This window comes from Mytilus californianus, unplaced genomic scaffold (genome assembly GCF_021869535.1).
Source record: "Mytilus californianus isolate M0D057914Y unplaced genomic scaffold, xbMytCali1.0.p SCAF_9, whole genome shotgun sequence".
Lineage (NCBI taxonomy): Eukaryota > Metazoa > Mollusca > Bivalvia > Mytilida > Mytilidae > Mytilus > Mytilus californianus.
Window position 1 is genome coordinate 39,499,509 of NW_026262745.1, and position 17,848 is coordinate 39,517,356.

General features: G+C 31.3%; 1 protein-coding gene across 7 annotated transcripts in view; it reads right to left on the bottom strand.

The window, feature by feature from the left end:
* LOC127715340 (ETS-related transcription factor Elf-2-like) overlaps positions 1–17,848 on the bottom strand; it is a 98,682-nt gene that overhangs the window by 56,937 nt on the left and 23,897 nt on the right. Inside the window, exon 1 of one of the 7 annotated variants that reach the window (XM_052221379.1) lies at positions 15,848–15,868. The exons of 4 other annotated variants lie outside the window; for them this stretch is intronic. Coding sequence is in view for 1 of the 3 variants with exons in the window: in XM_052221375.1 (XP_052077335.1) it covers positions 13,163–13,168 (6 nt within the window). In the remaining 2 variants the exon portion in view is untranslated. Of the gene's footprint in view, positions 1–13,162; positions 13,256–15,438; positions 15,799–15,847; positions 15,869–17,848 lie in introns of those variants that run through there. 2 more of the 7 variants (XM_052221377.1, XM_052221375.1) reach the window with 2 other exon arrangements.

Here is a 17,848-nt window from a genome sequence, read left to right on the forward strand (position 1 = left end):
CACCAAGACTTATCTATTACACATTTTTTTATTAATGGAATTATTTCAGTGTCAGATCTTATTTCATATTGAAAAAGTTATATTTGTTTTGTTTTCTCTTCTTGTAAAGTTAAATCTCTTTAAAATCAGTATGCAAGTTACTCTTTTTTACTTATCTAATTTTGGTCAAAATACTTAAAGATATAAAAATCTGACAGTTACTTCGGGACCAAAGCAAGATTGGCAAAAAATGAAAACAACATGTTATAAATATCATGCATACTATGATAAAATCTTGAATTTGTGTAAAAATATTTGTTGATGTTTATTTTTTAAGATGTATTTCGTTCAAGATGGATAAAAGACAAACACATACTGACTGTCGGCTGATAATCTGATATAAGCTAATAATTGAAGATATAAAATAAACTGAATCTCTACCTCAGGTAACCCTCATAGTCAGACAAAATAACTTTTTACCATGTATGTTTAAAAAAATCAAAGTACATGAGTAAATGAAAAAAAAATCATTATTTTTATAACTATGAGTTGAAATTGCAGGAGTTGTCCCTCTTTTCGGAAAGTGCATTGTATACATTTTATATCAATTTGTCACCTTAAGGTCAAATGATAATTCTTATAAAAAAAAAAGATAAGCTTAAATGTATTGTGTAATATCAAACAAATACAATTCTTTTAATGTGTGAACACTAAATTGAGGCTTTTTAACTTCCAGATACATTCTGTGATTGAGATATCAGAGGCAGATTTGGGAAAGTGGGAAAAGGGGGGGGGGGGGACTTCGGCACACCTTATGGAGCTACATATATGGTAAATGCATAGCCTTTTCCCACTCCTACAATGTTGTCTTACCATTTGGCCCCACTCCTACAATGTTGTCTTACCATTTGGCCCCCCTCCCCCTTTTTCAAAATCCTGGATCTGCATCTGGATTATGCACAATTCGATAGAATAACTGCGTGATCATTCATAACCTTGAGGTAGTTTAATCATAGGTTGCAACTTTTTCTTTCACATATGAACAGTATAATTTAGTATGAACAGGATATAAGCATCAAAAGAGTTCAGGTCTGGGAAACACTTAAAATAAAATAAAATGTCTGAACAACTTTGCAATCTATTTGAAAATGTATGCCTGAAAGGGACATAACTCTCTCTTAACTTGAACTCAGAGAAAAGAGGTTAAACTAAGGTGCAATAAAAAAAAACAATTCAATAAAAAATATACATCTATTTCAAGGTTTCCTGTTGAACCTTTATTCTATGTATGACCTTAACCCACTTTAAATGGTTTTTGGGTTATGTACCATTAGATCAAAATTGTTCCCCTATATTATAGTCTTTGTAAAATATTTGGTTGTTTCACCTTTCTTAAAGCTAACTCTCTAACACACACAAAAAAGACATATGCTTTTTCTTGACCTTAAGAAGGCAACAGACAATCTATAATAACAAAAAATATAAAAGTGAAAAATAAAAAACAACAAAAAAACATCAGAAGAATGAGTATGCAAACCTTAAGCTGCCATAATGATTGACTAGTATTAGTTTAGGTCATGGTGGCAGTTTTTCTTAACTTACAAGTATAATAAAAAAAACAAAAATGTTCTACATATTCTACAGCAATAGCTGAACTGTTTATGTTTCATGAACCTTGACTCCCTTTTAAAGACTGTGTTTTCCTTTTAATTCATTCTCTGCATCATAAGTGTTTTATGGTAAATCAATTATAGTATATGATACATGCATGTTACATGTTAATTAGATTTTTTCTTCTTTTAATGTAACAATTTTGTCAAAGCAGGTTCTATGTAAAATAGGGAGGAGCCGTAAATACCAAGATGTGATTCAAAGACAAAGCATCTGACATAGGTAGAAAAATTAGTTTTTGCATTCATTGTAGAATGTTAACCCAACGACACTTCTAGGTACATATAATTTTGCCATGTCTGAAACAAAACTTTCACTGAAGTTTTATCATATCTGATCTTAAAAAGTATTTCTTTGTAATTAAATACATCTTCTATGTTATCTTATTATCTTGGACTTGTACTTAGACTATATGAGCCCTTCAACATGTAAACATAAAAAAGCAATTTTTACACTTTGAACCCTATTTTAGAAAAAAAATATTCTGTTGTCTTTTTCAATAATGAGTCTTTTAATAAGATTGAAGCATACTTCATATATATGACACCATTCAAGAATCACAGCTAATGTTAAAAGTCCAATTTAGGCCACCAAATATTTCAGACTTTTCCAGTAAAATTATTGATTAATCTGCCTACTTTAAGCAAAACAAAATTTATTCATCTGATTTACAATATTTGTGAAATTACCATATTTATACATACCTATTACAGTCACAATGTCAAATAATATTTATGATTTGAAAAATTTCCATTGTTTTTCTTTTTAAGGAAAATTCTGCATAAACCTTTCGCTATAGGTGACTTGATCTTCACTGAAAATTTATTATATATTCAAGTTTTAAAAGTGATTCACATTCCTCAATACGCTAATCAAATTTCCTGCTTCTATTCAACCCAAAAGACAGTGAAACAAGTGGGAAATGAGGAAAAGGAAAATGATTATTTCCAAAAAAGGAAAGTGAACTTAGAGGTACAATTCTATATTGTGCTTCCAAAAGGATTAATTTTTATAATAGAGGAAATAGTATTTAAGTATATTGTACTTTCTGTTTATATGAGAATTAGTTTAGCTCAGCTTTTGGTCAAGTAGGGAATAAACTCCCAGGGAAGTATAAAAGCCAAGGACTAGAAAGAAAGCAGTCTACAAACCCTAATTTTGAAGGCCATTTTCATATTGACAAATTTTGTCATAGTTAAGATTATATATAGTTTGTTTAACCTGCAAGGACTTTTTTATTTTCGCTTTGAAAATTCAACCAACTTTTCACTCAATTATCAAGTTTGAACAAAGCTACAGTAAGGAATAGTTGATTGAATATTTGTATGTATATAATGCCTTTATGCTCATCTTCTCATCAAATCTCATATCAAGCATCATGGTAAATATGATAGTTTTCAGCAAATTGTTTTAATTGCTAGCCATTTAGTATAACTGCACAAGTCCCATTTATGCTTAATGGCAATTAACGACATGAAACTGATCATACCATTTGTTAACCTGGAACAAATGGGTCTTAAAAGTGGGATGCTGTCTTAAATCAATCCAAAAATCCTGGAATAAGCTGCTTTATTATGACCTTCTTATACTAATATAAAAATAAGGAGATGTGGTATAATGATTGCCAATGAGACAACTATCTACCAAAATCAAAAAGATTTAGATTATTAACAACTGTATAGGTCACCAAACAGCCCTTGACAAAAAAATACTCAGCTATAAAAGGCCCTGACGCGACAAAATGTGACAAAATTTCAAAAATAATAAATGAAAAACAAATATCACAGACAGGAACCAACAATACCATCTGAAACTTGGAACTGACCTCATGATCCCCTGATAATGACCTGACCATTCAACTTTTGGATCTGACTCCTCTTAAGTGATATTTGTTACTTAACTCCTTTAAGACCTTATGATGATCTTTTTACTTGTGTTCTGGAACAGACCCCCCTTTAATGACGTACTGATATTGACTGTACAATTTTTATCCTGGACATGATCTCTTAAAGACCATCTGAAAAGATTGTACTTATAAAAAGTAACTAAATGTCTACCATATCAACTGCATGCTAGAAGTGACTATGATCCTTCACGAGAGGTCCTAATACTGTCAATACCATCTTCATCCTAGAGCTGACAGGTCTGTCCTAATGCCATCTGATACTTAATTACCCTTGAAACTGGACAGCTCAAAACCCACAATCAATGACTGTTACATACCATAGACTGCCTCCTTTAGACCCTCTGATACTGACCATATATCATTTGCTATCAGCAGATAAAAAGAGCCAATAAAAGACAAATTATCTATCTAGTTTATTGACATATGGAGGATCAATATTAAAGTATGGTATTACATGAACACATATTGAATATCCAAACATAGGGCAAAGCCAAGGTGAAGACTTGTGATTTTCAACAGATATTCAGATAATCATAAACAATTTCTATATATATCTCTAATGACAAAATCACAAAAAAAGAAGTCCAATAATGAGGTAAAGTTCAAGTTAAAGTTAGGGGAAACTTTCTTTTTAAAGAACATAAACAAATATCACTAGTAATAAGAACTGGTTTAAGTGATTCACATTATTTGCATGTAGCATTCTCAAGGGGGGGGTCGGAGGGGTCCTGATCCCGAAATCCCGGGCTTAAAAAAATGAAATCCTGAGGTCCAGAATTTAAAGAAATTTAAATCCCGACATCCCGAAATTCGAAAAAAGAATTCCCGGATCCCGAAAGGATCAATCCCGAAATCCCAACTTAAAAACACCCGATCCCGGAGTCCTGATAAAGGTTCGACCCCCCCTCATTCCCCGAAAGGCAATCCACTGGCACATTTTTGTCTGTTGACCAACAGTTGCATGTACACTCTGATTTCTAAATTTACTAATTACCTTAGATCATTCAATATTGGAATATCATGACAATTAAAATATGATTTAAAAGATCTACAAAGTTCAGGCCTAGACAAGCTTTCTTGCTAGTTAAGGTCAAAAGTCAAGGTCATCAATCTGTCAGGATATAATTGTACATGACCCTATTGTGATGCATTCACCTGCAAAATATAACCTATTCTGAAGTTGGGCAAGCTAACAGGTACTTGCAGGAAAATTATAATCTTATCTTTTTTAATCAAATGATAAGTTTTGGCAAAAAGAAAATTAGATGCAGATGAAATAAAATCAGCTTAAATTCATGTTTCTAGGTCATATACTAACCTTAGTTGTCAATTATTGGTCATATGGTCTTATTGTAATCAACCCACATGTAAAATACCAGCTGAGTAAGTAATAAAATGCCAATTCACATAAGAATTAGAAATAGACTTTTCCCTGTCATTGGAACACATCATTATCTTATTGATCAATTTTCCAAACCAAATGACTAACATACTTTTTATCCAAGGATCAGATACAATCAAATATTAATTTTTCAGTGGTTTAAATATTGTTGCATGACAAAAGTGAAAGCCTTAGTTTTCTGTGCAATGAAACTATTTCATGTACGAAGGAATTTGAACAAATATTTAAAAAAACAAAGAATATTATAATTAGTTGTCCAGCTAAACCAGCACTTAATATTTCTATTTCTGGGGCTCTTTTTAACATTCTAAATGTTACAACTGAAATTGATCTAAATTATTCTGAAATGTTCATGGTCTACAAGTATTTTTTCTCATTTAGTAAAATACTCCCACACTGTAGCAATTTTCTTATAACTCATTTATACTCAAATACTTGTTAATGATAACCAATTTCAATAACTGCAAGGTATGAAAAAAGACAAATTGTAGAACAAGGTTATTTTACAAGTTTTGAAAATACTGTTGCAAATTTCCCAACAGCACAGACTTTAAAATAAAGTAAGATGGTAAGAGCTAAGAGCTCTGTAAAAAGCTTTAATATATGGTAATTGAAATTCAATGCAACGGAAATAAAAACTTGAGTACCTCCAATATGGAAGTTATATTATCTGAAGACTCAAATATATATGCATGATATTATTTTTCTTTTCATATGTTAATGGACAAAAACCTGATATGTATATTTGAATAAAATTACAAACTATAGAGCATTCAGATGATTTGTTTTACTTATACATGTATTTGGGAAGTAAAGGTCAATTTCTATCCAGAAAGGAAAATCAAGATTCATGAAAATCATACCATCAACCTTCAGTATTACTAAGCATACTGGTACTCGACCTCTGCCTTGATAAACACCTAAGACACTATCTTACCTTTTTCATACAGTTCATAGATTATGTGAATCTTAAAATTCCATTAAAGTATCAGATAGCATCATTTAAGGTGAATACCCTCTATAAAAACAAAGTTATAGGCCTGTGGTTCGGGTTACTGACCATTGGAGAAGGTGTAAATCAAAACATAGGAAAAGTTCAGTTTTAACATCAATATAAATATAAGAATGATTGCCAATGAGACATTACTCTCCACCAGAGACTAAATGACATAGAAGTTAACAACTATAGGTCACCATATGGCCTTCAACAATGAGCAAAAGCCATACTGCATTGTAAGCTATAAAAGATCCCAAAAACAATTGATACAAGAAATCGAAACGGCCTGATTTATGTACAAATCAATAAACAAAAAACAAATATGATATACCGGTACAGCAACAAACGACATTCACTAAGCTTATATATGTATACAATCGACCATTTAAAAGAGGGAAAACATCAATACGGACAATACATGTACAACTGACCAATAGAAAATGGAAAAGTTAGATACTTATCATAATATACCCTTGTATGACCGACTATAAAAATACAGGTATGACATCATTTCAACATGTACATTTGACCTGGCCAATTGTTCAATGACCATTGATTATCACTGTGGGTTATCTTTTCTGTCAACTTTGTTTATGTATAATTGGGATTTAAATGTTGGGGTTTGAAAAGTCCTCTGCAATTTACTTCCATTGGACTATTATCATTTTCAGGTCAATAACATTTTATCTGATGTCCGTATCTATTTTAAAAGTAAAAATACATTCTCTATTGCCATATTCGACTTCGGTTCTAGGTTGATTTCGAATTGTTCAAGTATGTAACAGAGTGATCTATATTGAAAAAAATTAGAAATCAAGAGGGTTTATATGAAGTAATTTAACTTCTGAAGTCCATCAACAAATTCAAACCTAAGTGTAGCTAAACGATCAACTAATCAGAAAGTTAATTTATAAGTTTTAAACTCTTCAAAATTTGTACCTTCTTGTTAAAATTCATAAAAAAATGTATGTTACATGTATTCAGTAATATAAGAGTGTTTGTGGTATATTACAGTCATGGGTCCTATAAATTACCTTTGAGTGAACACCTACACTTTGACTTATATTTATTGTAATCATGTGTTAAATGCTAATAAATATAATGATTGTCTATTGTCTTACGTAGCTGATGCATAATTACATTGACATATTTCTTGTTTTGATGTTACAATAGATGCTTCTCACATTAAAATAACCTACTATCTTACTAAACTGTGATACACTATATCCTAGGTTCATAGCTTCAAATAGTAAACTCAAGAGTCTTTCCCAGACCTCTTTTTCTTAATCATATAATCCCAGTACCATGTCATGTTGTCTAAGAAAAAATACTTGCTGACAAGTCCATCAATTTAAGTGCCCTGAAAACTTGTTTTGACTGTTGTAAATTATTTTGACAGTTAGAAAACATATTACATAAACATTATTCAACCAATATCATCAGACATTTGCATAATTCATGCATGTATGCACATACAATTACACAGAAGATGCAAACTAAAATTTTACAGATAGCTTTTAATGGTGAGAAATGAGATGCTTTTATGCCTTTATAAGGGACCATGTTCAAAGTGAATACATAAAGATCTTTGAACGCTCAATTCATTAAAATTTATATTTTTTTCATGGCGAATTAGTATACAATTTTGAGAAATTTTTCAAACTAAACTTTATGCTCACCCTCTCACCCTTAATTGATCCAGAAATTTTTGCCCCCCTCCCCCCCCACACCCCCTTTCAAAAATCTGTCTTCTTCAGGACAAGGAACATATATGTACATACGGTATGGTTAACCATTAGACAACTTTTTTTCCAGTGACAAGAAAGTAATATATCTTAACAAAAGACTGCCTTAAAAACAGGCTTTCTCAGTAAATTTAATATGAACACATCACTAGTTTGTGTTAATTGTTGACCTTAATTTTTAGTCTATGTCATTTATATACTAATATCAATTAAAAAATATTATATTATTTTATTATGGCATTTTCCTGTATGACTACACATTTGTCACTCATATGTGAATGTATACCTGTAGGCTCTGATCGTTAATGTTACATTGAGGTCATAATGAGACCATTCAGCTATCCCTCCGAGGGATCTACTAAAGCATGTGGTTACTGACATATATGGACATACAAATCTATTTATTTTGATAAGGTGGTAATCACATTTAAGTACAAATTAAACCTTTCATTTCATAACTGGATTATATAACTTCAGATTAATCATCTAATGTTTACCCTAAATACACAATAAAAGAAATTTATAGAACATAATGGAATATCAGATCATTTCAAAATGTATGTGCTGAAAAAAAATAAAGAGCTACGCCATGAGCTAATGATACGCCCGTCGCTTTTTCAACAAATAAAGTTCCATAACTCCTCAATGTCATATCAGAAATTTATAAAAAAAAAACTCAAGGGAGCTTATTTTAATAGATATAATTTTAAGCAGTCACCAATGTTTCATGAAAACTGCTCAAAGCATTTTTTAGTTATTGTTCGAAAAATGGGAATCCCCCTTTTTCACGAATAAAATCCCATAACTCGGAAACGTAAAATCTAAAATTCATAAAAATCAGAATGGAGCTTACGTCAATTGATATAAACAATTCACCAAACTTTCATGAAAATTGGTTAAAGCGTTTTTGAGTTATTGTTTGACATGTTGACTTACGGATGGAACGACAGACAACGGTATACCATAATATGTCCCATTATTAATGAGTAGTATTCCAAATTTGAAAATTTTGGTAAGCACCTAAATTTTGACGAAGTTTCGAACAAAAGTTAACCTCTGGTCCTTTTTAACTTGTGCATCTGGCATTTTCTATTATCCTGTCTATGCATGAAATGTTTGCCACTGGTCATTAATCAAACAACATTCAACCAAGCCTTTCCACAATTTGTCTGGCGAGTAAACAGAGAAGTATACAATGTCAACCATCATGACAAGATATCTATTACTGTTAACTTTTTATGATCTGGGATCAAAACACAAATTGAAAAGAAATAGTCCTTATATCAAATGATCTTTTTTAAACCTTTCATCTATATTATACTTTTGAATACTTTAAATTATGTATCATAGTTATGAGGAATGTTTATACATCAACCATGAGCACAGTATATTAAAGTAGGTCTCTGCGCATGCATTGATTTAATAAGTACAACCTTCAATATTACTGCTAAACTGCGTATTATAAATTCTTTTTACAGTTAACATTACAAATCAATTGAAACCACTTTGATTTCGCTGTTTTAACATTTATTTTGCAGTTTGTTTAATCATTCCTCAGCTCAAAGCCATATAAACTATTTTGATATTGCTATGTTTGTTCTCTTTATATTATCAATCTTTCTGTTTGATAAAATAGTTTTGGATTTTATTCATCAGTTTTTATGCATTTCTAAACGGAACATCCATTTCAGCAGATTACATTTCCTATGCCATAAATTATATATATATAGTAAATATTTTCTAAAGAATATTAACAAAATTACTTATTTAAATAATTACACATAGCCTTTTGAAGTTTTTTTTTTAAAGTGAAACAAATTATAGCAATGGCTAATTTTCCTTAGTGAATATTGGGTACTTATTTTATTTCAACAAAAATAAAGAAATTGGCTTGTTTTTCAGAGCTTTTTGGTTCTGCATTAGTTGTAAGGCATGCATTTGGCCTTTAAATATTACCCTCAATTTGCAACATTTAGCTAGGGTCCAGTGCACTATAAGGTAAAACATTATTCATTTCTTTAAACAATTATTTATACTTTTTGTGTAAAATGCAAACAAGCAAACATAAAATGCTTCATTGAGCAATCTAACTCTATAAACAGACCACACATGTATGCAAAGCATACCAGCAAAACTAAACATTAATTTTGATGTGTGTGTCTATGTATCTGCCATGCTACAGTGAGATCACATCAAGTTATACTGCCTGCAGCTATAAAGCTTGTTGGACACAGTTCAACAATTATACTCTAACCTCCATGACCGTACCCCATCAATTTATGGACCAAACCAGTGTGGATTGAGTTTTCCCAAATACATGAGACATAGGATTTTAAAGACTTTCCAATTATCATCCTATCTAAATCTAAGATAATCACATCTACCCACACGACTTTAAAACAACCATTTGTTTGGTCTTTGTTATCACGAGGGTATCTATACACCCTCACAAATAAAAGAATTATCTTTTTTACACAATCAGATACACATATTTCAAATACTATTGTCAAAATATTGGGTGGATGTTAAGTAAATCCTTTTATGGTTTAAATGGACAGAGAGCTTAATTCTTATACCAATTAGACAAGTTCTTAATCTCTAATTTAATCAATGTAGATATGGATTGTTAAGTTATTTAAAAATGTTTACAGTATAAATGTAAAATTAAAAAAAATAGGTCTTTGATGTACTGAAAACAGTCTAAAGAGAGGATTGTTGGAGTGTTATTTTCGTGCAAAACAGTTTCCAGTTTTTAGTTCAGATCCAATGATTTCACGCTGAAATTAAGCCAGTGCCTTTGCTCTGTTTATGCAAATAGGTAGAAATGTACTTTAAGCCTAAAAACTTTTTCTGTTGATCATAAAATCTTATTTCTTATTTCATATCTTTTTTTTTTTTTAATATATCCGCTTTATAACCCTCTAAGAAACAGATGTTGGGTTGTTGTCTCATTGGCCAGATAGCTCACATCTCTTTATTTATTCATATATATGCAAGTTACAGTTTACTGCAGATGTGCAATGACTCAAAAGTCAACCCTCTTATACAATGATAAATAGAAACCCAGTCAGAAATACAATAAAACTGATAATTTATACCTTTACAATTTAACTCTATCCAGGTTGAGAGGGGGTTGTAAAAGTTTATTTACAATCATGGTTTAATTTTAACTCCACTATTATGGTGGGACAATTTGTTTGTAAATAAAACTATCTAATTGATGTCCATATAAGATGAATATAAATTCGGATTTTACAATTCAGTGATAAATTGTAAAGTGAATTAAATATTGTCAAATTCTTTAGTCTCTCGATAGAAACAAGCTAGAACATATTAAGGTGGTACCCAACACCTTGACTGATATTAATTTGGCTCGTTTAATTGTCATAAAATTTTGACAAAACATTTACTTTGACCCTTTGACAAAAATATAAAAATTTCAAAAAATTTGAACCAACCACTTTATCAGAAAAATTTCATTGGTTATATAGCAGTTTGACAAACACTAATTTTGATCATTGAGAAGCTTAATATTTCCTTAACAATACAACGTGATTAAAACGTTTAGCTGATTTTTACAGAGTTATCTCCCTGTAGTGTTAGGTACCACCTTAAGCAAATAAAGATACTTTACTAATATCATAATTAAGATAAATATGACAAAAAAATTTATTCAGAATTGTTTGAGCTGCTTGTTGGTCAAAATGCAATTCTTAAACTGGATAAAAAACACATGTAAAAGAATATGAAACTTAAAATGAATCAAGAAAGTAATAATAGATGGTGTTTTGGTCTTATTTCATGCAAAATAATCTTGCATTTGCACATCATTTAGACTAATGTTTCAGAAAATAATTTCAAACCTTATGCTCTTCAACTGTAAAAATATGGCATTTGCAAGGTCATTTTTACAAAATAAGTAGAATTTACAAATTGTATGAAAAAAAAAACCAGATGATATTTTCAAAATAGATAAATAAAAAGCTTCAATTTCATAAGACTTGAATATTGTTAAGAACAATAAGAAGTTATGTATGCATCCAGGTACTGGTAGGTTATCAGTATGCATCCAGGTACTGGTAGGTTACCAGTATGCAGCCAGGTACTGGTAGGTTAACAGTATGCAGCCAGGCACTGGAAGGTTACCAGTATGCATCCAGGTACTGGTAAGTTACCAGTATGCAGCCAGGTACTGGTAGGTTATCAGTATGCAGCCAGGCACTGGAAGGTTACCAGTATGCAGCCAAGTACTGGTAGGTTACCAGTATGCAGCCAGGTACTGGTAGGTTACCAGTATACAGCCAGATACTGGTAGGTTACCAGTATGCAGCCAGGTACTGGTAGGTTACCAATATGCAGCCAGGTACTGATAGGTTACCAGTATGCAGCCAGGTACTGGTAGGTTGCCAGTATGCAGCCAAGTACTGGTAGGTTGCCAGTTTGCAGCAAAGAACTGGTAGGTTGCCAGTATGCAGCCAAGTACTGGTAGGTTGCCAGTATGCAGCCAAGTACTGGTAAGTTGCAAGTATGTAGCCAAGGACTGGTAGGTTGCCAGTATTCAGCCAAGTACTGGTTGGTTACCAGTATGCAGTTGAGTACTGGAAGGTTAATGTGAAGCCGGTGCCAGTATGCAGCCAAGTACTGGTAGGTTAATGTGATGCCAGTGACAGTATGCAGCCAAGTACTGGTAGGTTATCAGTATGCAGCCAAGTACTGGTTGGTTACCAGTATGCAGTTGAGTACTGGAAGGTTAATGTGACGCCGGTGACAGTATGCAGCCAAGTACTGGAAGCTAATATGACGCTGGTACCAGTATGCAGCCAAGTACTGGTATGTTACCAGTATGCAGCCAAGTACTAGTAGGTTAATGTGACGCCGGTGACAGTATGCAGCCAAGTACTGGAAGCTAATATGACGCTGGTACCAGTATGCAGCCATTAGTACTGGTAGGTTACCAGTATGCAGCAAAGTACTGAAAAGTTAATGTGATGCTGGTACCAGTATGCAGCCAAGTACTGGTAGGTTACTGTGATGCCGGATAAGCAACTTGGAAATGAAAATTGTATAGTAAACTGCGTGTTACAGTACTATTTGAGTTGGTACACATTCATGTGCATTTTTATAAAGATTGCTTACTATACAGTGGAACAAAATGCATGAATTTTAAAACCAGGCCAACCACAAACAGATTTTGGCTTGGTTGCACAAAGTACGAATCTGGCTAAATTAAAACTAAGTATTGAAATTATTTTTGTCTGGGGACAGTGATATATATTTAAAATGCACTTAAACTGAGACAGCAGTCCCAACAATTTCATGCAATTCTTAAAGATATAAATTACTGCAATATTAACTGACTAATAATGAGAATGGGCTAATAATGTAAGTTAGTTTACATGCCTTTGTGCATGTATTGTAATGATGTGATAATAAAAACGTCCACAAAAACAGTATTAATTTACCTCCATTGCATGTTCTAACAATCCATCCTTCTAATCCAGCAGCACAAATTTGCACATTCTTATAGATAAATATGATCTACATCTTTTTCAAACTGACCACCTTTGAACCACAGAGTTTTTAATTGTACCACCCCAAAATTAACTATACACAAGTTATTTAAAAGATGATCTTTTAAGTAAATATTTAAATTGCTTGCTACATGCAAACAATTAAATCCCAATAACTGTTAGTTGTCTAGTTTTCTAAAGGATTCTATCATTTATAGAACAAAACACAGGAATGTTTGTGTGGTTAAGTAAGATAAATCTGTCAATGACACAACAAGAAAAACAAAGACCTTGAAAACTTAAAAAAAAAAAAATTAAGACGAAAAATTGTTGCACAGAAAGTGCATTATGTAAATATCTAAATTATTGGCTACATGCAAATATGTTTTCTATAGGATTCTACCATTAGTAGTACAAAACACAGGACTGTTTGTACGGTTTACAGATAAATCTATCAATAATACAAGAGAAACAATGACCTTGAAAACATTTTAAAGACGAAATTGAGGAAAAATATTGTCGCACAGAAAGTGCATGTTGTATAATCATACCTGATCATGTGACTTAATGTAAGAAGTTTTCCTTAACATAGATAAGTTAAATCAATACTTTTTTATGTTGCCAAATACATAAAATAAATAGCTTCAAAGGTGGGAAAATATCTTTTACATAGTTCAAAATATATGGGATCAGGAGCAATCAACGAAGCACATCTCTGAGTCATGTGGGTGTCTTATGTAATATATATATAGTCACTTAAATTTCAAACATATATTTTTCTTAATAATTATAAGAAAATAAATGTTTGTAAACTTCAGTTAAATTATGTTATAATTATGGAAAAATTTAAACTGGAAAATTCAATTTCAATACATGCAACTTTTTTATTTTGAGGCTATTATTCAAAACAGGATCTTTGCCATATAAACAATTTGATCTTCCTTTCAAATGTGTTATACTATTACGTTTAACAAAACCATGATACAATCCTATTATTAGTAAATGCATTGCAATGTCAAAGTACATTTGTCATATTTATGCAAATTATACTAATAAACCTCAAGGCTCTGTAAACTAAAGTGCCAAAAATCATCCTTTTTAGAAAAATACAATTTGTAAGATTAAAACTTTTAGCTAAAAAATTAGCTAAAAAGTTATCAATTTACAAGAAAATGTTTGTACAAACTGGCAAAAATCTCTTTCCCCAACATATAATTATAATTTTACTTCATTGCAAGCATTATATATATAAGCCTTATGAAAATTTTGAGTACTTTTTGCTTCACAACTGAAATTTGAGCTGTTAAATATTAAATCCAGAGCAATGTAAAATCTGCTTTTTTTGTTGGATTCATGTTGCTTAGATTGTCAATTTTCTGTGTAGTGTATTGTAGACTGTTATTGTTTGTCTTTTTTGTTGTTGGTTTAATTGTTGTCCGTCTTTCTATAGCTGGTAGATTTTGATTGCACCCTTGGTACCTTGATACTTTATAACTGCATAAGGTAAATATAAGTACACACACAAAGTTAAATAGGTATCAAGTGATCTCATATAATGACCCATGTACAAAGAGGATAAAACCCTTATGGTATCCTATATTTGGCAGAGGCTAAGAGTGCCAAGACTGAAAATTATCCTTACAGCTTCACATATTCAGGCTAAATCTTTTGGTTAAAAACTGACCTGAAGAAAGTTCAACACTTTAGGTTTTATATATATATATATATATATATATATATATATTTATAGTTTAGGTTTGATGGGCCAGAGTTTATCATCACCACTAATACATTTGCACGAATCTATGGCCATTGGTTTCTTTTAATAGTGGGTAAGGTACCCCCAACATTCAACAGGTAATTGACAAATCATGACTATAGATCCAACAAGAGATAAACCCTTCCATAGTATATGTGCCTTTGTACTGCATGTACTAAGAAAAAGAAGGTTTGTGCAGTACATTCTTGGTTTAATGGGTGAAGGACTGAATCAAGTTAAAAATAAGTAAGATCAAGCCTAAGTAAAAGTAAAGAAATTTCAAAAATGCTTTTTAAAAGTTTGCTATCACATCAAAAGTGCAATACTGCTCAAGGCAGACAAGGCCTTAAAAAATGCATTGTTTGCAGACAAGGCCTTGAGAAATAAATGCATCGTTTAGCAGACCTAGGCTGCATGCAAATTTGAATAATTAGATTAAAAATGCAATGTCATAATACTTGGCTCTTACCTTTACAAGTGATACTCCTATTCACCTTACTCCAATCACTATATTTTCCAATCTTAAAAACCCTCAGGTAAATGAAAAATATCCTGGGAAAATCTTACACTTGTCTATGATCGTAACAATTCAACAAAAATATAAAACGTAACAAATCAAATAATATTTTTGCACAGGTAAAAATCCAAACAGTTTTCTTACATATCCCAAATTCTTGATGTATAATGCTACTATACCCCCAATCTGACGTAGACACATAGGCAAATATAATCTGTCAAAATCACCAAAAAATGTCATGAATATTATGAATGTCACGCATGACTTCACACAAGGTTCAGTTTTCATCTAATATGATACAACATGGACTCATCTTCTAGTCAACAAAAACTCCTCTAACATGTAAGTTATCATACCTTACCTAAGGGCACACCCACCAATCAGTTAAACATTTACCAGTCCAATATCAATAAACTTTTATTATATATTTCTATCTTTATATGGAGCTGTAAAACTGTGTCATTTAATATATCCCATGTTTTAAAATTTAAATATATAACTACAGATGCATCACTGCATCAAACTTCAAATGCTCGTTTAACTAAGCTCAATTACGGTAAAGCTTTTGAAACTAGGGACTTTGATTACGTGCATCAAATCATTTCCCATGATATTTCTGGTAAAATTTGCACATAAAGTTTAGATATTTAAAAACTTATTTCATATCAATAATTGAGTTAAATTGTTGTTAAATTTCAGAGCAGAAATTAATGTATAGATAAAATGAAAGACTCTTTACAACCTCATTCTCATATTAAGGTACTATTTAAATTTTTATTCAATCAAGTGGATCCTAATGACCAATGGAGCTGTATCCAATATCCCATCTTTTAACCAACACAATTAGGCAGTCTTATGGCCTGATAAGTTAAGATCAGCACTATTGTCTTTTATAGATTTTGTCCTACTGGTAAATTTTTGCACTTTACAGTTTCCCTCTATCTACAAATTTCTGCAAAAAACACAAAAATGAGTAAAAATCATCATTCAAGTGCAAAAAGAAAGAGGCAACTGACGATTAAGTCCATGTTGACTTCTCAGAAGAAGATTATAATCTCAAGTCATGCTATCCATTTCTGCTATAAAGCTTCTCTCTATCTCCTTTAGTTTCAATAAAAAAACACAAAAATGGGTAAAAATTGTCATTTAAGGGCAAAAACTCCTATAAGGAGTTGGCTTACAATTTTGGCCATATGACTCATTAGTAGATCTGGTCCTGCTGATAATTTTTTGCTATAACATATTTCATTATTTTTTATAGTTTTCACAAAAAAAAATGGATACAAATGGTCATTCAACAGCAATTACTCCTATAAGGGGTAAATGACAATTTAGGCCATATTGACTGATATATAGATCTTGTTCTGCTGATAAATTTTGCTTCTAATAATTTCTCTTTATCTATTATAGTTTGGGCAATTATAAACTCCAATAATGAGATGTTTTACAGTTTTGCATGGTCTAAATGAACAATAGCTTAGTCTTAAATTCTATTTAAAATTTCTTCCCTGTTAGATTTTGTCTATCTATAATGGTTTATACGATAATAGACAATACTTACATTTACCTTTTTTTTCTATTTTTAGCCTTGGCAGGCCTGAACATCTGAGGTATTTTAAAACTAAATACTCCAAAGAATGAAGTTAAGTTCCAATTCATTGAATTGGCCCAGTAGTTTCAGAGGAGAAGATTTTTGTAAAAGTTAACAAAAGACACAGACAGACACCAAGTGACAAGAAATTGGCTCACATGGACCATTGGGTCCGTTGGGCTAAAAATGGCAGTGAATAAAAGGAATTGGAGATTATGTTTATTCAGCAGTTTTTTGGGGTCACTGTTTTAAAAAATGTCTGATCTTCAGATATATACATGTATATAAAGGGTTAAAAACCTTGAGCAGGTAAATTCTCAAATCAGATAAACAAATGTTCTTAATTATTAATGTTCACAACAATTAAAAATTACACCTTAAGTCAGCAAATTATTATTTTTATTTAGACCTTTCACTGAGGAAGCAACAACCACTTAATCCATCCACTTCAGATTTGCCGATGTGACGAAACTTAAAATATCTCTCAATAGAATTAATTTTAGATTATTTTTCAACCTTTAATTTCCCCAGTTCTGGATGATTTGACATCAATTGCATGGCAAGAAAACTCCCATAGCTTGTGAACTTGCAAATTATAATAATAACAGAGATTTGTATTTCCTTACTTTTAAGACATGTAATTGAAGAGGGTATTACCCTATTTGTGATATAAAAATAACTTAAGGAAAATGTTTTCTTTGTTCATTGAATTTTTTTCACACATTCATTCTCCTTAGGTAACAGATATAAAGATTACACCCAAAGATCTCT